General features: G+C 48.5%; 1 protein-coding gene across 5 annotated transcripts in view; it reads left to right on the plus strand.

Moving 5' to 3' along the window:
- Positions 1–20,434, plus strand: part of SPTAN1 (spectrin alpha, non-erythrocytic 1) — a 57,923-nt gene that overhangs the window by 22,378 nt on the left and 15,111 nt on the right. For 2 of the 5 annotated variants that reach the window (XM_072960222.1, XM_072960224.1), the window contains exons 15-39: positions 127–331; positions 862–1,043; positions 1,391–1,634; positions 1,814–1,936; positions 2,464–2,681; positions 3,431–3,523; positions 3,800–3,934; positions 4,988–5,136; positions 6,203–6,262; positions 7,399–7,597; positions 8,633–8,737; positions 9,505–9,528; positions 10,078–10,113; positions 12,335–12,382; positions 13,109–13,200; positions 13,526–13,670; positions 13,756–13,937; positions 15,676–15,775; positions 15,907–16,104; positions 16,191–16,337; positions 17,271–17,374; positions 17,479–17,641; positions 18,024–18,038; positions 19,808–19,939; positions 20,211–20,348. In XM_072960222.1, the coding sequence (XP_072816323.1) occupies positions 127–331; positions 862–1,043; positions 1,391–1,634; positions 1,814–1,936; positions 2,464–2,681; positions 3,431–3,523; positions 3,800–3,934; positions 4,988–5,136; positions 6,203–6,262; positions 7,399–7,597; positions 8,633–8,737; positions 9,505–9,528; positions 10,078–10,113; positions 12,335–12,382; positions 13,109–13,200; positions 13,526–13,670; positions 13,756–13,937; positions 15,676–15,775; positions 15,907–16,104; positions 16,191–16,337; positions 17,271–17,374; positions 17,479–17,641; positions 18,024–18,038; positions 19,808–19,939; positions 20,211–20,348 (3,237 nt within the window). The remainder of the gene's footprint in view (positions 1–126; positions 332–861; positions 1,044–1,390; positions 1,635–1,813; positions 1,937–2,463; positions 2,682–3,430; positions 3,524–3,799; positions 3,935–4,987; positions 5,137–6,202; positions 6,263–7,398; positions 7,598–8,632; positions 8,738–9,504; positions 9,529–10,077; positions 10,114–12,334; positions 12,383–13,108; positions 13,201–13,525; positions 13,671–13,755; positions 13,938–15,675; positions 15,776–15,906; positions 16,105–16,190; positions 16,338–17,270; positions 17,375–17,478; positions 17,642–18,023; positions 18,039–19,807; positions 19,940–20,210; positions 20,349–20,434) is intronic. The other 3 variants (XM_072960223.1, XM_072960225.1, XM_072960226.1) reach the window with 3 other exon arrangements.

The following is a 20,434-nucleotide window of genomic DNA, read 5'->3' on the forward strand; positions in this document are numbered from 1 at the left end:
AACATGCTATTTAATGGAAGCTGACCGTTTTACACATCCCCCTATAAAGACAAATGTGAAGGTAACACAGTCTAACTTGATGTCCTCAGGTTCCAGGTAGAACCCCCTTCTTTCTTTTATTGGCAGGACCCCTCCAACCTACAAGGAAAAGTGCAGAAGCATCAGGCTTTTGAGGCTGAGCTCTCAGCAAACCAGAGCCGCATTGATGCCCTGGAGAAAGCCGGGCAAAAGCTGATTGACGTCAACCATTATGCCAAGGATGAGGTGGCAGCCCGCATGGATGAAGTCATCAGCCTGTGGAAGAAACTGCTAGAGGCCACAGAGCTGAAAGGTGAGAGAAGCCATGCGGGATTGCAGCCAGGACGTCCTGGGAATTAAATTTTCCTCCCCGGGGACGTGTTTAGGGACGCACACCACCCAGGGAAGGCGAGCTGGCTGACGTGGCGTTTGGGCGCGTTTCCTGAGCAGGAGTCGCCTGCCTCGGGTTCTGAATGCTTTGCTGGTTTGGTGAATGTGGCTGAGCGTGCCAGCGGGGGTCGGGGGCAGCCTGAGGGAGAAAGCAATGAGTTTGTCACCCGCCCTCATGGAATTGGGCCTTGTCACTGAAAATTCAAAGGTTGTCTGTGAGCCGGGGACGTCTAACTGTTCTCAAGCCCTCATCTCACAGGGGTTAGTGTGGTTTTTAAACAGCTTCCAGTTCAGCATCGAGCAGGTAGAGCGGGGGTTGCAGTTTTTCTTTACCTTCATGATACAAGTGAAAGCCGTAATCAAAGCCCTGACCTGTGGTCTTTCACTAAGATGTCGTGTTTAAGGGCAGTGTTGACAGGAGGAGAGTGTTAACAAACTCGCCTCCTTGACTAGGAATAAAGCTCCGCGAGGCCAACCAGCAGCAGCAGTTTAATCGCAACGTCGAGGATATTGAACTGTGGCTGTATGAGGTGGAAGGTCACCTGGCCTCCGATGACTACGGCAAAGACCTCACCAACGTCCAGAACCTCCAGAAGAAGCACGCCCTGCTGGAGGCTGACGTGGCTGCACACCAGGTATGGGGACTGGCGTTGGGCCCATGAGCGCAGAATCAGTAGGAGTGAGAATGGCAGGTCAGTCAAGGCCAGACTGGTTTGGAGAGCAATGAAGTGTGTCAGTGCGCTTAGAGAACTGTACATGCACCATTTGCTTTTGCTCTAATTAAACTGCCTTCTTGAGCCTTCTGGGAGCAAAATGAGGGGGAAACGATGGCAGAAAGAGTACTTTCAGGTGTGGGGAAAGAACCACATTCTCAGCATGTGACCCAACCACATCTGAAGTAACAAGGTCAGCCTGGCAACGTCCATAACATAGTTGCCCAACACTGGTCCAGGCTTTCAGGACTGTCCTTCTCCATTCACAGGATCGAATTGATGGCATCACCATTCAGGCTCGCCAGTTCCAGGATGCTGGCCATTTTGATGCTGAAAACATCAAGAAGAAGCAGGAAGCCCTCGTGGCTCGCTATGAGGCCCTGAAAGAGCCCATGATTGCCCGGAAGCAGAAGCTGGCCGATTCTCTGCGTTTACAGCAGCTCTTCCGTGATGTTGAGGATGAGGAGACATGGATTCGAGAGAAAGAACCCATCGCTGCATCCACCAACAGAGGTCAGCCTGTCTCTGTCATGTAGGAATCAAGGGGGTCGAGGCTCTAGTCTTACAGGATAAAGGGGACCAGTGTCAGAATGAACAAGGTCAAGTTTAAGTTAAACTGTGGGGGAAGGAGCTAAGAGTGACAGTTATGCTGACTTTCCTCTTAGTGACTCGGCAGTGGTTTCTGCTTTCAGGCAAAGATCTGATTGGAGTCCAGAATCTGCTAAAGAAACACCAAGCCCTTCAAGCAGAAATTGCTGGGCATGAACCCCGCATCAAAGCAGTTACACAGAAGGGGAACGCCATGGTGGAGGAAGGTGAGTGAGTGTCAGGATGGTGGCTTGCTTTTATTCCCACGGCTCCCTCCTGGGAAGGTTGAGAGCGTAGTCAGGCTGGCTGTGGGGTTGAAGACTGTCCCCGCTCTCTCCCAGCTGTGACCTTGACTACCCTGTAGTCTCTCTGAACCTGAACTCCTTACCTCTGAAGTGGGGATAGCAACACCTGCTCCCACAGTGAGGGTTAAATGGGGTCAGGTGTGGGGAGCCCGACATGGCACCCTGCACATGTGAGTCTCTGTGGCCGAGAACTAGGGATGCTGGGTTTTTGTTGTTTCTTTATGATGACATCACTGACGCCACCTAGGGATGTCTGCTTCTTAGAGTCTAGACAGACATCATGGTTTGAGGAGGCAAAAACCTAGCAAATCTGCTAAAGGATCAGGACCTGGGCCTCTCATAAAACTGGGAAAGATGCAGTGTCGAAGTGCTGTGGGCACGCAGACCTTTCCTGTCCTTCTGCCACGTGTCAGCGTGTCCCTTGTCCCCCTCCCCTGCCCGCCTCCCAGGCCATTTTGCTGCAGAGGACGTGAGGGCCAAGCTCAATGAGCTCAACCAGAAGTGGGAGGCGCTGAAATCCAAAGCATCACAGCGGCGGCAGGACCTGGAGGACTCGCTGCAGGCCCAGCAGTACTTCGCCGACGCCAACGAGGCGGAGTCCTGGATGCGGGAGAAGGAGCCCATCGTGGGCAGCACCGACTATGGGAAGGACGAGGACTCCGCCGAGGTGAGCCGCGCCGCAGTCTGCGAGGGCTCGGGCTGGGGGCTGGTTGGGGAGGTGCAGCCTCACGGTTGTCTGCTTTTCAGGGTGTCTCAGAATCTCTTTTCACTTTTTACTGTGGAGATTCAGTCAGACCTGAGGGAGAGAGAAGACGGCCCATCACCCCAACTGTTACATTTCCCCTCTCTTGCTTTGCTGCTTCTCTGCCGTCCGCATGTGCGCACACACATTCACGCACACAGCGCTTTGTTAGCCATCTGTTTTGAGTGGAACTATGAAGTTCTACTCATCAAGGTCCAGGTGTAGCCCTCTGCCTACCCCTTTTCTTGCCAGTCTTCCCAGAAACTGGAAAGAGCTGAGTATTGACGTGACTATATGGGACTTTTGGAAATGGTGGTAGGGAAATGGGGACTCACCCGCAGTGGTGAGGAAGAGGATTCCTGGGGGGAGAGCAGAGTGTGCAGCCAACTTCCACTTACTGGGAATGTGTAGTTCTCAGGATGGATGGTGTATCCACTGACACGGGTGATACTGTTCTTTATGTCCCATAATTCAGTATGTAAAAGCATGGTGAAAAGATAATAGAAATCACAGTATTTCCTCCAAATTAAATGTTTATTGGAAAGGGAGACAGAGCAGAGAGCCAGGGGTGATGGACTTGTCATGGGAGTGAATAGATTTCAGAGGCCGGTGGCAGCAGGGGACGGGGGCTCCAGCTCCTTGCTCAGGGTCTCTGTGTGTAACGTCGGTTTCAGGCTCTGCTGAAGAAACACGAAGCTTTGATGTCGGACCTCAGCGCCTACGGCAGCAGCATTCAGGCTCTCCGGGAGCAAGCTCAGTCGTGCCGGGTGAGGCAGCTGGGAGTTCAGTGGGGTGGTGGGGGTGGGGGACCCAGACGCTGCCAACAGGAGTCATGGTCGTAGGTGACATTCTTGTGACCTTAAAGGTACCAGGCAGCTAAACGTCCTGAGTCAGATTTTTATCAGTAGCTTTAGAGAGTAACTCTCACGAAACGTGTGCTTGGTGAAATTGATACAGCTGTTGCCGTTGGAATATGTCGTGCGTTTAGATCACATACCGTGGACATCCTTTAACCATGTTTGCCCTTCGTTTGGATTTTTTAGCAACAAGTGGCCCCCATGGATGATGAGACCGGAAAGGAGCTGGTCTTGGCCCTCTATGACTACCAGGAGAAGAGCCCTCGGGAGGTCACCATGAAAAAAGGAGATATTCTTACCTTACTCAACAGCACCAACAAGGCAAGGATAGGACGTGGCCGTGTGTGGGTTTCCGTCAGCACCGCTGGTTCTGCTCGGCTGGGTGTCTTGCGAGGGTGTCTATGCTGGATGACACTGATTTAGAGTTTGAAAAGATATTGGAGTCTCCTAGTCAACCTCCTGCTTCAGATGGGTTTATCCTGTTTTGCCTGTGATCAGGAAGATGACAGTCTTTTTCTGGAATATCTAAAAGCTAGTGTGGCAACTCACCCTCAAGGGTAGCTTTTTTCACTATTAAACACCTCCAAGTGGAATATTTTCTCTTGTGAGCCAAAGTCTGCCTCTCTAACTGGTATGTGCTGGTTCTTTATCTAGACTGTGCAGCCACAACAGGCAGTTGAGGACGGCTCTAACATTACCCTGTAGGCTCTGTTCTCAGTTGGATGCTGCCTGGTTCATCAGCCTTTCTTCCTTGACATACTCTGGTTGGACAGTGGCCTTGGAGTGAGGCCATGATGCTCCACCTGTCACCCGACTAATCCAGACACGGCTTAGGCTGGAGGATGTCCTCACCATTGTGAAGAACCTCCTTATTCCCACACCCTCAGTTTACCCCACTCGTGAGAGTTTGGGGAAAGCTGATTCATAGCTTTCTGTTGACTCTAAACCTAAACTAACCTGCAGGTCTGACTCTGGTTTACCCAAGAGCAGCGTCATGCAGTAGGAATTCCCGCGACGGTGGGTATTTTATGTGCTGGCGCTGCAGCAGCTGCTAGCTGCAGGCGATGTGAAGCACTGCGTATCGTGTGGCTCGGGGCTGCAGTGTTAACGCAGGGTTGGGTCCAAGTAGAGAGAAGGACAGCGTCGCCGCTGCTTCACTCGTGACCCTCTCCAGACTTGGCAGGTCACAAAGGGATCAAAATTTCAGTCCTTAAACCCCAGGTGACTTTGGCACTGTTGTGGGATCCTCTTGATGTGATTGGAGCCCTCTTCTGTCTGAACACATGTGCACATGTGCCTGTGCGCCCAGGCCTCCTTGGATTCTCCCTTCCTCAGGGGAGGGATTAGCTTTCAAGTCTCTTTATTTCCCCATAGGACTGGTGGAAAGTGGAAGTGAACGATCGTCAGGGTTTTGTGCCAGCTGCATACGTGAAGAAGCTGGACCCCGCGCAGTCCGCCTCCCGGGAGAACCTCCTGGAGGAGCAGGGCAGCATCGCGCTGCGGCAGGACCAGATCGACAACCAGTAAGGGCTGCGCGGTTGGTCACACAGGTCCGGTCCAGGCGTCACTTGGGGCCGAGGTTTAGGCAGTGTGTCCTGAGGCTTCCAGAGCGAATGTTCTTCTGGTGCCCGTCTGCCCTCGAGGATGTAGTCTTCCTGCTTTCCCCAAGTCACTTCTGACCCACACGACTGCTGGAACCCCAGATCCCTGGCCTGTACTTTTATTTTCCTTTGTTTTGTTTTATTCCCTTCCATTTGCGAGTTTCTTTTCCTAAACAGCATCTTCTGATCATTACCATCTTATCTTTCGTCCTCTAGTTCAGGAAGTTCTTTCTGAAATCGGGTTTTTAGCTGTTCCACACTCTACAGCTCTGCCCTTTGTAAAAGGCTGGATAGAGAGTCTCTCTACCATGGCTTTGTCCTCTGAGAATGAAGTTTATTTTTTATGAAATGGCTCTGTCTTCTTTTCTGTAGCTGAGCCTCCATAAAGACCTGTGTCCCTCACTCAGGTATTATCTTACTCCACTAATGAAGTTAAAAGCTTTGGACCCTTGAGAGATAATCCAGAAAATACATTCTCACTAGAGTTTAGAATAATAGGACTTTTCTGACCCTAATGATCCCTGCAAAGGTCAGTTATTTGTATACTTACTGACTTTTTCTGTTAATGTTAAGACAAGAAGAGGTTTTGGCCTGGGTGGTAAATACAACAGCGAAAAAATGGACCAGACGTGTGACTAAAGTTGCAAATTAGCCCTCAGTAAAATCATTTCCTCTGGGCAGTCAGTTTATTCCCTGGCTTGCTCTGTGAAGTGACCAGTGTTTCTAGCACAGGAGAATGTACTGCCTTAAGCAAGGGAGACGTCAGGAAAATGAAGGTGAACTAACCCTCTAATTTAATTGAATTTTCCTGCTTTCTTACTGTGATTTCATTCCCCGCCTGGGCTGCTTCCAAGAGCATTTGAATGACTCCTTAATTTTCCCCCCATGATGCATCTACCGTCATGGCACCAGTCAGAGCTGCCGCCTCTCCTCCCTGTGGATTAATCCCACTAATTCGTGCATGCCTTTGCTGTGCCCCTCTGTGCAGGACACGCATAACTAAGGAGGCCGGCAGTGTATCTCTGCGTATGAAGCAGGTGGAAGAACTGTGAGTAGGCTGGAAGCCGTGCCGAGCACCGTGTCCATGGCCCTCCCTGTCCATCCTCCCTCTGCCGCTTCTCTTGAAGGCACTCGTTCATCCAGGAAGGCGAGGTGGCAGGAGGGGCCGCATCTCTGGCAGCCGCTTTCGCTCACGAGGGAAGAGGTTTCGGTGAAGCTGTGTCAGCTGATGGCGCTTCTCTCGTTGGTTGCTTATGTGCAGCTGTGTGTTCAGAGTGTGGTTGGTTCCCCTCCTGTTGGCTTTTGTGCTGGACCAGCCGCTCTCAGCAGCAGACCTGCCGGCCGATGTGGTAGTGTCCTCAGTAGGCAGCAAACTAAGTGCCTCTCTTAAAGTGCTCTGATTCTTGGTAATTCATTCCCTTTCTATTTCACTTTTGGAAGCTTAGACTTGCTTCTAGATTTTTTTTTTTTTTTTTTACTTTTAACTCAGTTGTATTAAGTTTGTCATTTTCATGTCTCCAAAAATAGTAGGAGTTCAGCCTTGGGTATTTTAGTTCCCCAGGGGTAGAGTATGCTTTGATTCTTTCCTAAGAAATTTTCAGCTAATGAAACATGAATTACATGATTTTCATTCTGAAGTTGCCAAAACTTTCTGAGAAATGCATTATTTTAGAAACAGTAGCAATTTCCTACTCTTCCAGAGATACTAGCGTCCTCTGTGAGGCTGTTTTAAAGCTCAGTTGTACCTTGCCCTACTGTCGGGTCTGCTGGGAGAATCATACAACAGGAGAACAGCCCTCTGTGTACATTACACCCAGAAAATTCATCTCATCTCTCAGCTGTAGTCGCATGAAGCCTGTGTTGTTCTGCTAAGCGCTTGGTTTCGGTCATTTGTGATTGTGATGTTTTAAGTGCACACTTGGCTGAGGGATGAGTGTGCCTGGCGGTCCCAGCCACCCGGTTGTGAACAGTAGCGTGTGTGCTTGTCCCAGAGGCTGTCTGTGGGTCCTTGGGGTCTTCATCATCATCCACGTTCTGATACTTTGTCACCAGGTCATCATCATTACAAACTCATAGCCTTGGACCCACATCTTGGAGACAGCTGGTGGTTTGCCATTGTGTTGGCCTCTGGAGGATGCTAACTGCCTCCCTTGCCCCTCTTGTCACCCTCTTGAATCCCGTCAGGTACCATTCTCTGCTGGAACTGGGTGAGAAGCGCAAAGGCATGTTGGAGAAGAGTTGTAAGAAGTTCATGCTGTTCCGTGAAGCGAACGAGCTGCAGCAGTGGATCAATGAGAAGGAAGCGGCCCTGACCAGCGAGGAGGTCGGCGCAGACTTGGAGCAGGTGGAGGTGCTGCAGAAGAAGTTTGACGACTTCCAGAAGGTACGGCAGTCTCGCAGCTGAACTGAAAAATTGTTCAAGGATCTGGTTCTCTTGATTTTTGACTGCAGGGTACCACAGTGAAAGTTACATAGATAATATTCCACCATCTATGTAGCCTTTTTTAAGTGAGTTTAATGAGAACTTTTCTTGGACTGGTTTACTTTTGAGGAAACATATGCAGTTTTCTCTACACATTGTTTTAAGAACTTTCCTAAACCTCATGTACAAAAAAAATGTGACTTTTTAAGTTGGGGGCGAATTCACATACCATTCAGTTAACCATTTTAAAGGGTACAATTCAGGAGCACTTAGTACATTCACAGTGTTGTACAACCATCACCTCTATCTGGTTCCAGAACATTCTGTATCACTTCAGAAGGAAACCACATGCCCATTAAGCAGTCGCTTCTCATCACCCTCCAGCCCAGCACCCGACAACTGCTGGCCTGCTTTGTGTCTCTGGATATATGTATTTTGGACATTTTATATAAGTGGAATCATGTATTTTGTGACTTTGCTTTCGCTGAACATAACATTTTCAAAGTTCATCCATGTAGACGTGTACATGGTCTGTAACTTTTTATGGCCAACATTCCATGGTATGCGTATACCACAGTTTGTTTATCCATTCTTGAGTTTAGAAGTATTCCTATAACCAGTTCAAATAGGTGGGGGTTTTGCTCCCACAGTGGCTAGCAGTAAAATTCAGTTACACTTTTACTGTGTGTCCTCTCTCCCACAAAGAAAGGTTTAAAAAAAAAAACCCCATTCAACCAGAATAATGGTTCATTAACTACAGTTAGTTCAGTAAAATGAGACAGACTTTCCAATAGCGTGTTGTTTTCTTAATTCCTTGATAGGGATAGTCAGGATTTTCTGATTTAGGTCACTGCCAAGGAGTAGAAAAATCATTTACGGGATGCCTGTTAAACGGAAATTTACAGCTTCAGACCATAGTTGATGAATATCTGTTGCCCTTCTCCTTTGAATTGCTATTGTTGCTTTTAGTTAAAAATTTTGTCTTTTTCTTTAAAGGATCTCAAGGCCAATGAGTCACGGCTGAAGGACATTAACAAGGTGGCTGAAGACCTGGAGTCTGAAGGTCTGATGGCAGAGGAGGTGCAGGCAGTGCAGCAGCAGGTGAATGTCTGGCTCTTGCGTGGAGCGTTCCGTCCCGCTCCTCTGTAGCCCGCGAGCATGCTCTGTAGCGCAGTTACTGCCGGGGAGCAGGTCCAGTCCTCTGCGGGACCTGCACCATCTGGCTTCCTCTTTGTTTTGTTGGTTGGTTGGTTGGTTTAGGGTAGAGGTAATTAGGTTTATTTATTTACTTAGTTATTTTAGTGGAGGTACTGGGGATTGAACCCAGGACCTCGTGCGTGCTAAGCACACTCTACCACTTAGCTCTACCTCCCCTCCACCCCAGTTTACTCTTGACAGCAGGGAAGAACAGCTCCTGTCTCCTCCTCATGCCCATTAATTGTTGTGAAAGTTGTTTATTGTTTCTTTAGCCTTTAACTGGTTACTAAAGTCATGCAATTCTTTAGATAAATAAATGAAAGATTTTGTATATAAACACTTGGTCTCTCTGTAGACTTTAAGAAGTTCCTGTAGGGGAGAGGAGCCTGTATAGCTCAGTGGTAGAGCACCAGCTTAGTATGCACGAGGTCCTGGGTTCAATCCCCAGTACCTCCTCTAAAAATAAACGAATAAACCTAATTACCTTCTCTGACAAACGAAACGAAACAAAACAAGAAGACAATTAAAAAAAAAAGTTCCTGTGGCCATTCGGGTTGCCTGCCTTTTTGTAATTTTCTCCCGCTCTCCAGGAATGACATGACAGGGATGAGTGCTACTTAGAAGTTTGTTTTTCCTCCAGTAATAAAGCTGGTTTTCCTCTCTCCTTGTAGGAGGTGTATGGCGCGATGCCCAGGGTAAGTGTCAGGGGCTCCATGTGGAATTCGAACTTGAGAAGGATCAGATCTTGGGAAGAGTATGCAGTCGAGAGCCTCATAAGGGTTTCTGTTCTTGAACCTCAGAAATGCCTTTTGTGTATAAAAATCTGTGGAAAAGAAAGCAGAAATTGGGTTCAATTTGCCATTCTCCAAAAGACCAAAGTCGTTTTTCTTTCTTCATTTCCTAAACCTTTTCCACAGCAATTATTTAGGTTATTATCCTTTTTCAACGCATCCTATGGATATGACATAAAGAGAAGCTGGTCATTTTCTTACTAAATTTCCACATTCTCTCCATTTCTTCCACATTAAAAAAAAAAAAGAATTTTTCTCTCCTGTCTGCTTCATTTCCCTCAAGCGGCCTTGCCGTTCGCCGCCAGCCAGTGATAAGCTGTGAATCACAGAGGGGACCTGCTGTTCTGGCTGATTTCTCTGTGAACTTCCCAGCATTCGGAGGGAAGGCGGGGTGCTGTGTTGTTTTGTGCTCAATTGTTCAGCTGCCTAAACGCCTCCTTTTTCTTCTAATAGGATGAAACTGATTCCAAGACAGCCTCCCCATGGAAGGTAAGGACTCCTTTCCACATTATTGTTTCCGAAGGTTTGCCAGGAGCAGAAATACTTTTTGTCCTTTTCTGCTGTGCCTGTTTGTTAGTATTCAGGCTTGTCTGAGCCTGGGATCGTTTCAGGACTTGTTCGGCCTGGTGTTTTTCTGATCCTAGTGTTGTGTTCTTTGAATCTCATGTCTTGAAATGTGATGCTTAATTTGCAAAAGCAGAATGTCCCCAACTAGATGCGCAGTGTAAGTTCCATTAGATCACATTTATCCTGCACCATCACCACCAGAGGATGCAGCTGGCCCTCTGTATCCCTGGGTCTGCATCTGCAGGTTCAAACCACCACCAATTGAAAATACTAGTATTCGATCCATGGTTGGTTGAAATCAAGGATGCGGAATCCACACATACAGAGGGCCAACTGTAAGAGACTTGAGCAACCTCAGGGGTCCTGGGACCCCTCCCCATCGGGTACCAAGGATACAGGGGCAACTGCACTTTGTAGAGGTCACACTTGCATAGTCTGGCATGGTCCCATCAGTAGGTCTGCAGCCCAGAAGAAGATGACGTGAGGATGAGCAGTGGAGTACACTTCCCCCTCATTGTCTGTCTGACCGCTTGCTCCTGTGGCCTAAGAAAGGCTTGATAGAAGATCCAGATCCTGAGGAGAGAGGTGAAGAGGGGACACCAGGTGTTTACCAACTACAGTGGACGTTATTCCAGACAGCCTCCGGGTGGTGCCTGACCAGAGTGGGCATGACTCTGAACTGGGGGACAGGGGAGAAGCTTTTTCACACAAGGTGTTTGTAGCTGTGATTGTGGGGCTAGCTACCTGAGTCCCAGTTCTGGCCCCTTCCTCCTCACCCACTCTTCAGGAAGTGTCACGGGAGTTCTATAACTCAGAGCAGGTTTCTGCTTTATGAGAGTGTGCCTTCCTAAAATAAGAGGAAAGCATGAAAACCTAAAACCAAAAAGGCTCCCCACACTGGCCCCTAGGTTGTACTTCTCAGCCCTGCCACCTGGTTTGGCCTATTGTGAGGACCTAGGCTGAAAGGAGTCTGTTTCTTTAGCCTCCTTATCCTTCCTGGCTCAGACTCTTCTGCTTCTTAAATAAGCTCCAAATTAGGGGGAAGGGTGCATGTTTCTCTCAGTTCAGCTTTCTCCCCTTTTCTCAATCTTAACTTTCCTTACAATGCAAAATCCAATCATTGGTTATGTGAATGGGCAACAACACCCTTACCTTCCAGACCTCCTGGCAGATTTTGCCGGAGTATTTCTGATAACAAGTATTATCTCAAAAATATATTTCAGATGGCTTTACAAACTACAGTACCTCCTATTCCTGAAAAGGATCGGAGACAATAAGTGTCTGCCTTCTGAACCCTGGGCACACCCACACTGGTTGAAAATGGCATCTGGGGCGGTAGGGAAATAGCTCAGTGGTAGAGCGCGTGCTTAGCACACACAAGATCCTGGATTCAAACTCCAGTACCTCCATTAAAAAAAAAAAAAGAAAATATCACTTGGGTGTGTCATAGGAACATCCAGGAGCCTAACTCCCTGCGTCCAAGCTTGGCTCTTCCTTGTCTTTACGTATTTGAAGAGAAGGCGTCACGGTACCTGCCGAGGGGTTTCTTTCAGATAAAGCTGGCTGGGCTCTGAGATCCCAGGGGCATTTGCTTTTTTTAGAGGAAGTAACTGCATTGATGAGAAGAAAGCTAATTCACCAGTTTACTTTCTTTTTCGTCTGGCAAGGCTGTTGCCCATAGTTCAAGGGGACACTGTTAGAAGGAACAACAGTCCAATAACCATAAATAGAAATGAAATTAATGGTGTATTTAATGATTTAAATAAACAGCTGCCAGCATTTGTTAAACCGTGTGTTTTCTGGACTGTTCTCCTGTAACGGGCAAGAAACAGATACCAATTGGTATTCCTTGAGCTGGTTTTTTTCTGTCCAATCAGCTCCTTTTTAATTGTGGTTTTCACCACTCTTTTCACTCTTGAAGAAAATTAATCAGCGAGGTGGGTCTGATTGTGCACTTGTATTTCTTCCTGATTTTCTGGTCCTTGAGACTTTTATTACTGCTGTGCTCAGGATTTTGATGGTATCCATTTACAATCATTTTGGTGGACAATTGAGCCCTAATTCATGGCACTTGCATCTCAGATTTCTCTCTTAATCGGCAGACACTTGATTAGTGTGCTCTTCTGCTTTCCTCCCCACATAGTCTGCTCGCCTGATGGTTCACACCGTGGCCACCTTTAATTCCATCAAGGTAAGAAACTGGCAGCTTCGCTTCTCTCCTGGTCTCCTTTGCTGTTTCCTTCTCCCGTCTTCAGCAAGGCACTTGTTCAGATTAGTTGCGTGAGCTGTAGCACTTGTCACTCTCCTGGGTCCAAGGGGACAAATCCCGACTCTCCTCGTGCAGCAGGCGGGCATGGTTGGCCTTCCCAGTTGAGACCTTGCCAGGTCTAACCGGTGGAGCTAGCCTCCCCTCACCTCCCAGGAGGGCCGGGATCTACAAGGAGGGTGTTGTCCTGGAGGCAGTTAATGCCTTTCTTGCCTCCTTTCTGGACCCCAAGCTGGTCTGTCTCCCCGGTACAAGGTCCTGCAGCTCTCCTGCTGCTCCCTGGCAGGGCGGCCGTGCCTGCGTGGGGAGCGGTAGACTCGGGAATTTAGCCACTCAGCAGTTACTGTGAAGCTGTCACTAAGGCAGACACCAGGCTGGGAGCTGAGAGTGAGGCTAAGTCAGCGTTGCGTCTCCTGCTGCTTCTGAGGTGATTCCATGTCAGGTGCTGGTAGAGTGTCAGCACCGTGGGCTGTGGCGAGGTCTGACTTTCTGGATCTGTGTTCCCGTTGTGTACTAATTGATTGAACCAGGGAGGCTGGAAAAAGGAAATTGTGCCCCAGCCTTTCCTTTCAAGTTAAGCCACCATCCTCTGGTTCTTTGGCCCTTTTCCCAGAGTCTGATGTGGACTGACGCTTTGCTGTCCTCCCGCAGGAGCTGAACGAGCGGTGGCGGTCCCTGCAGCAGCTGGCCGAGGAGCGGAGCCAGCTCCTGGGCAGCGCCCACGAAGTGCAGAGGTTCCACAGGTGAGGGGCGGCCCGAGCTGCAAGGGGGAGGGGAGGCGAAGGTCAGTTTACATCAGTAGCCCCCAGCCTTGCCGACCACGGCCTTGGAGTCACGTCTGGATCTTGTTGATGTCTGTGCTCTGGCACCTGGGACCGTGCCTCACACAGGTGCGCGGGGTGCTCAGTAGGTACTGCAGGGGGCTGAGTGTGTGCCCTGTTCGTTCGAGCTGTGGTGGTGGCCACTGACACGTGAGCACATGCCAGCGGGATGAAATTTCTGATTTGTCCTGAAGTCGTGGCAACCATACTAGGCAGTTATTAACTTGAATGTGTGTCTCACCTGTAGAGATGCTGACGAAACCAAAGAATGGATTGAAGAGAAGAATCAGGCTCTAAACACAGACAATTATGGCCACGACCTGGCCAGCGTCCAAGCCCTGCAGCGCAAGCATGAGGGCTTTGAGCGGGACCTCGCGGCTCTCGGCGACAAGGTGAGAGGATGAGGTGTGGAGTCGTCTGCTGCAGGTCTGCCCGGAGCTCCCTTCGTTCTGCTCCCTCACCACCTTCTGCCCCCAGGTGAATTCCCTCGGGGAGACCGCCGAGCGCCTGATCCAGTCCCACCCCGAGTCGGCCGAGGACCTACAGGAGAAATGCACCGAGTTAAACCAGGCGTGGAGCAGCCTGGGCAAGCGCGCCGACCAGCGCAAGGCCAAGCTGGGCGACTCCCACGACCTGCAGCGCTTCCTCAGCGACTTCCGGTGAGGAGCCCTGGCCCTGGGGCATGGGCCTTCCTCGTGTCTTTTCTACTAGAGGAGTCATCCAGGCTCCATGTGAACTATGCAGACTACCGGGTGCCAGGAAGTCAAAAAGAAGTCTCCGCTTCCTGTCCAAGTCTGTGCACACACGTCTCCCCTTCCTCAGACGTGTCTCTCACTCAGTGTAGATGCCTTAGTCTTTCCTCTGAACTTTCTGTTTTTAACTGTAGTTGAGTTACAATATCGTGCTAGTTTCTGATGTGTGACATGGTGATTCAGTTACACACATGTATGTTCTTTTTTTATTTTTCATTATAGGTTATTATAGACTATTGAACATAATTCCCTGTGCTCTGCAATGGGACCGTGTTTATCTAGTTTGTATATATCCACAATTTTTCTTTTAATTTAGAAAAATTTTAAGGCTAGAGAGAAATGGAAAGAATAAAACCATGAATGCCCATGATACCCTTCACCTATGGTCGCAGGGCAGCTTTCTATGACATTTGCTTTTGTTTTTGTGAGCCTCTTGGAAGTAGGTTGCAGGTATCTGTACTTTACATCTGATACTATAGCATGTAGCTCCTGGGAACAAGGGCCTTCTCCCACGATCACACCCAGGAAATCCTAACACTGGTGCAGTCATATTCCATGGAAGTCCATGCTCCCCAACTGTCTCAAGTGTGTGTTTTAAAGCCAGGCCTGAGTTTGTGACCAGGATCCTGTCGGGCATTTCTATTCGTAGTCTTGTCTCCTCAGCCTCGAATAGTGCCCTCTGCCCTCTTTGTCTTTTGCGACGTCAACTTGAAGAGTCCAGCTGTCTTGTAGAAGGATCCATGACCTGCCACCTGTCTTTTTGAAGGCTGCATAGCATTCCACTGAGTGGGTGATAGAGAGCTTGTTTCGCAGTCTCATTTAGGACAGACACTTCCTTTGTATGTTCGGTGCCGTCTGGCAGTGACCCCTCCCACACACGAGTGTATGTGTGTATGAGTGTTTCATCTGGGGCCTTCCCTCTGCTGGGGCAGGATTTGGCAGTTGGTGCTCTTCTAGTCACAACCTCTGGTAGGAGGTACCAACTGTTTTTAGTTTTTTGTTTAACATACCACAGTTAACCATTTTAAAGCGTGTAGTTCAGTGGCATTTAGTGTGTTCAGTGTTGTGCAGCCACACTCTCTAGTTTTGAAACTTTTTCATCATCCTAGAAGAACACCCCAAACCCCAGCAGTAGTCAACACCCCATTCCCCTCTGCTTCCTGTCTCTGTGGCTTTGCCTATTCTGGGTGCATTTTACAAAAGGAAGCTTACAGCACGTGACTGCACACTGATGTTTGCACCCCTGTAGGTGGACATCTGCAAGAAGCTGGGTTAAATGTATGCATAGGCCTAGGACTTTTAAGGCTTAATTCTAAACAAAGGCATTTTCATTTGAAGCTGTAGAAAACTTAACCACAGCTACTGTATCTGTTAGAACCTGTTCTCCTACAGGGTGAAAAGATCTTTGTTATAAACCTGTTCATTTTTCCTCTGAGGAATTCTTGGTATTTTTTCTTACTATTTCAGTAAGACAAATAAGAAGCTTTGAAATGCTTTGCCGAAAGCTCTAGTCCCATTCAGTGGATTAACTAGATTAACCCAAGTAATCTCTGAGACAATAATTATGTAGTTCTCTCTTTTTCTGGGCAGAAGGCCTGCTTGCAATGTAACGTAACAGCTGTTTCTCTGTGGATCTGGTTTCCAGGGACCTCATGTCTTGGATCAATGGAATCCGAGGGTTGGTGTCCTCAGACGAGCTTGCCAAGGATGTCACCGGAGCTGAGGCTCTACTAGAACGACACCAGGTAGGTGGGCCCGCTGAGTGGCAGAGATGCTGTCACCCGCTAGGCCAGGAGGACCTTTGCAGTGAGTTGGTGGTTGACGTGAGAATGGGCAGTTACTGCCAGGTACCTAATCCCTCCCGTCTTCTTGGCAGGAACACCGGACAGAAATTGACGCCAGGGCTGGCACTTTCCAGGCATTCGAACAGTTTGGGCAGCAGCTGTTGGCTCACGGGCACTATGCCAGCCCCGAGATCAAGGAGAAACTAGATATTCTAGATCAGGAGCGTGCAGACCTGGAGAAGGCCTGGGTCCAGCGCAGGATGATGTTGGATCAGTGCCTTGAACTGCAGGTACACGCGCTGGACAGTGGCTTCTTGTTTGCTGTGGGGTTTCTGACCAGAGGCTCCACTTCCCACCTGCCTCTCCCCTCCTTTAGCTATTTCATCGGGACTGTGAGCAAGCAGAGAACTGGATGGCTGCCCGGGAGGCCTTCCTGAATACCGAAGACAAAGGAGACTCTCTCGACAGCGTGGAGGCTCTGATCAAAAAACACGAGGACTTCGACAAAGCAATTAATGTCCAGGTGAGGCCTTTGCACCTTAGAGTCTAATCAGGATTTTTCCAGATTGACATCTTCTCTTTTCCCCTGTCAATCACTAGAACAAAAAATAGTTATTGTCTTGGTTAACTCAGTAGGAGACCTTGGCAGCTTCCTTAGATTAAAATGCTTAGTGGTATAGGAGGAGGGTATAGCTTAGTGGTAGAGTGTGTGCTTAGCATGCACAAGGTCCTAGGTGCAATCCTCAGTACCTCCATTAAATAAACAAACCTAATCCCCCCCACCCAAAAAAAAGTTTAAAAAAAAAAGAAAGAAAAAGGTGATAGCTGAGAACTGAAATAATAATAATAATGATAATAATAATAATAATAATAATAATAATAATAATAATAATAATATATTCATATATTTGGTGTTGGCTGCACAGGAAGCAGCGTGGTCACTGCTGTGTCCAGTGAAGACCTGTGCGATCCAGGGACAGTGATATGTACCTGAACAATATTTTAAACTTTATATATAAATTCTGGTATTTCTGAGGATTAAATAACAGAGATGCCACAGGGAACATTTATATTGCGAAAGGGAAGAAAAACAAATCTGTGAGTAGGTACATGAACTCGAACATAAACCAGAAAGATGTAAAACTCTGACTCACAGACCATTTTGTTGAAAATCTGACCACCTTGTTCTGTGAAGCTCCGTCTTTGATGTCTGCTGGCGTTCAAGCCCCGGCCCCACCCAGTGTGACCTGGAATCTTCTCGAGTTAAACTCTATCTAGTAATGATTGAAATCAAGCTTTCCTCTGGCTTTTTACCCCCTGCTTCTAAAGTGTCAGTGTATTCTGATCCCGTCACCAGCTGATCACCCAAAATAACCGTTCTCTTCTCGAGACCCGCAGTCCAGGCGAGGCAGAGCTGGCTTGCCCACCTTGACCTCGCGCCTTTGTTTGCCGACAGGAGGAGAAGATTGCCGCTTTGCAGTCCTTTGCCGACCAGCTCATCGCCGCCGGCCACTACGCCAAAGGCGACATTTCCAGCCGGCGCAATGAGGTTCTGGACAGGTGGGTGGTCTGTGGAGCTGGCCAATCTGCTACCCTGGTGTGAGAGCCCTGGCCTGTCTCGTCCTGAGGGATGTTCACCTTTGGTCTTGGTTTCACTTTCTCAGGTGGCGACGTCTCAAAGCCCAGATGATTGAGAAAAGGTCAAAGCTGGGAGAATCGCAGACCCTCCAGCAATTCAGCCGGGATGTGGACGAGATCGAGGCCTGGATCAGCGAAAAATTGCAGACCGCAAGTGATGAGTCCTATAAGGACCCCACCAACATCCAGGTTCGCTGAGCACATGAGCTGTTTATCTCCAAAGGAGCCTATGTTTTTGAGTAGATTTTGTTAGTGAGTAAGGCATCTGTCAAAGGGGGAGGTGCCTAGAAAACGATTTCCTCTTATCCATGGTGAGGCCAATGAAAAGTATTTTAATAAACTGAACCGATGGGAAAGTCTCACTTAAATGATCAGAGCTGTTTAAGAAGCTGCTTTCCTCATTTGTCTCTATGGAAACCACGTCTGCTACTAAAGAATCCCCCTTCTGTTTGTTCCCAAATGCTGACCTTCCTGGGGGAAGTATGACAGCAAAATGAGTTTCTGTTGAGTAGTTGATTTGTATTTTCACCTCAGTGTACTGAACTCTTCTTATTTTAATCTATTTTTGTAGCTTTCCAAGCTGCTGGTAAGTTTCCTGTTTTTTTAAGAGTTTAGTTACATGAGCTCCAGTGTTTGTGCTCTTGTGTATAGAACCTCGTCACTGTGGCCACATACAGTCTGCCGGTGTCTTCTCATCCCTGCTTTTCATTTCTAATCGTCCATCATACTCCATTCAAGTGTCCCTGTGGGATGTGGCTTTCTCTGTTGTAATTAGCCTGCAACCATTCACTCCCCTTCCCTCTCTCCCAATTTATCACTTAGGCAAGTTCTGTACAATGTTTGATTTGGGGGCGGTAGTTGACTGCTGGCTTTCAAGAGGCGGGCTTCTTTTAAAAATTGAAATAATCAGCTTTTTCCGTGTAAACCCGGACTCTTCTTGCCTTGGACACATGGCTCTGAGTGGCCTCGGGCAGGGAGTCCAGCCAGGTGTGAGAGTTGCATTGCCCATGCAGTCTGGCGTCCAGAAGTGCTGGTCCCTGGAGAGGGACAGATGGGGATCCACAGAGTGGCAGATGATCTGCTTCCAAATCTAAGAGGAACCGGGAGTGAGAGGTTAAGATAAAAGTGAACATTACCCAAGGGGCAGTGAAAGAGACTTTTCAGTCATAATGTACCTTAGAGGTTGCTTAAATGGGTGGAAGAAATGAAGAAATAGAATTGATGGGATTTGAACCAAAGAATGACCAACAGAAGAGGAGAGTGGGCTTTTGTCAGGACGCATGGGTTTTTGAGACTCTGGTTCTTGTGTTTGGGCTCAGGCCTCAGCATACGTGGTGAGGATGCTTCATGTTAGTGCTGTGTTTTGCCAGCCACGTGGCTCCATCTTTTGACAGTTGCTACCCCTGAAATGAAACATTTGATGCAGAATCCTTCCCCAGCTGTACTGCTTTTTTTCTTTTAGTTCTTTTTTCCCCAGATAACACCCTTGCCTGAGACCCTGCATTTCTCACCCAGAGTTGTCCCGCAGCTCTGTCCTCACACTCATGTCTTGTGGTGTTGCCTGCACCTTCTGCTGCTTTGTAGATTCTTAAGTACCCTGTCACGCCCCAGCATCAGAAGCCTGTCATACTCCCAGCCCTCTCTTCTAGCAAAGAGAAATTCCTGCCTACAGTCAGGCCTGGGTTTTGACAATATCCAGGAGTTTTTCTTATTAATGATGGCTGCCAAATGAGAAGCTGGCAAAGCCAAGGTCTGTGGCAACTGTAGGCTTCTCCTCTGTCAACAGAGAAGCAGTCTGACCCTCATATTCCTTGCTTCATAGTGATTGCTGCAGAGCTTCTGTCCACCAAGAAGAAAGCAGTGGGTGGAAATTGATGTATAGGTAGATTTAAAACTACAGTTGGCCATTTCCATTTCCTGCAAAATGTTAGAAGGTGTATAATTCTAGGATTTCACTCCCAGACAGCTACTCCAGCTGATTTAAGAACTGACTCAATTTAGGGGGTGTAGCTCAATGGTAGAGCTGTGTGCTTAGCATGCACACTGTCTTGGGTTTGATTCCCAGTACCTCCATTAAAATAAATAAAATTAAAAAAAAAAAAAAGAATTGACTCAATTCACCTGCTCCTGAGCTGGCACATTTCCTTGCTCCTGGCCCAGACCTACTGAACTCCCAACAGACTGAACCCTAAAGTATTTCACACAAACTCTGTGATTATCTTCTGTAAAAATATTGACACTTGCCCCTAGTTCTTTAAGTTTGTTCTCCCTCCCTTCTGAGAATCCCTTCTCCCTGCAAAGACAGCCTAGCAGGCCCTGGGTTTGAAAGGTTGTGGTTTCTCTTGGTATTTTCAGAGCAAGCACCAGAAGCACCAGGCCTTTGAAGCAGAACTGCACGCCAACGCAGACCGGATCCGCGGGGTCATCGACATGGGCAACTCCCTCATTGACCGCGGGGCCTGTGCCGGCAGCGAGGATGCTGTCAAGGTACAGTTCAGCAGCTCTCTCCTCCTGGCCCAGGAGGGGGAATGGGCTGGATTTGACTGTCAGGTTTGTTACTGTCACCTTGATGGTGACTTTGGAATATAGTCTTAAGGAAAACAGATGGCTTTTGGCTGCATCGCTGATGGGAGATGCTGGTGAGGGTGGCTCCTGTGAATGCTGTCCGGCCTCCTCTCTGAGCACGTGTCAGATCGGCATCAGGGGAGGGTGTCACCATGGGTTTCACCATCTCTAACAGCACCCTTCTCTTCCCCAGGCCCGGCTGGCCGCCTTAGCCGACCAGTGGCAGTTCCTGGTGCAGAAGTCGGCTGAGAAGAGCCAGAAGCTGAAAGAAGCCAACAAGCAGCAGAACTTCAACACTGGCATCAAGGACTTCGACTTCTGGCTCTCTGAGGTAGTGCCGGCAGCCTCCCTTCCCCCACTGGAGGATTTCGAGCTGTTGGGATAATGGGTCTGTCCTCACACCCAAAACTGACAAGG

Source organism: Vicugna pacos, chromosome 4, assembly GCF_048564905.1.
Source record: "Vicugna pacos chromosome 4, VicPac4, whole genome shotgun sequence".
NCBI classification, from domain to species: Eukaryota; Metazoa; Chordata; class Mammalia; order Artiodactyla; family Camelidae; genus Vicugna; species Vicugna pacos.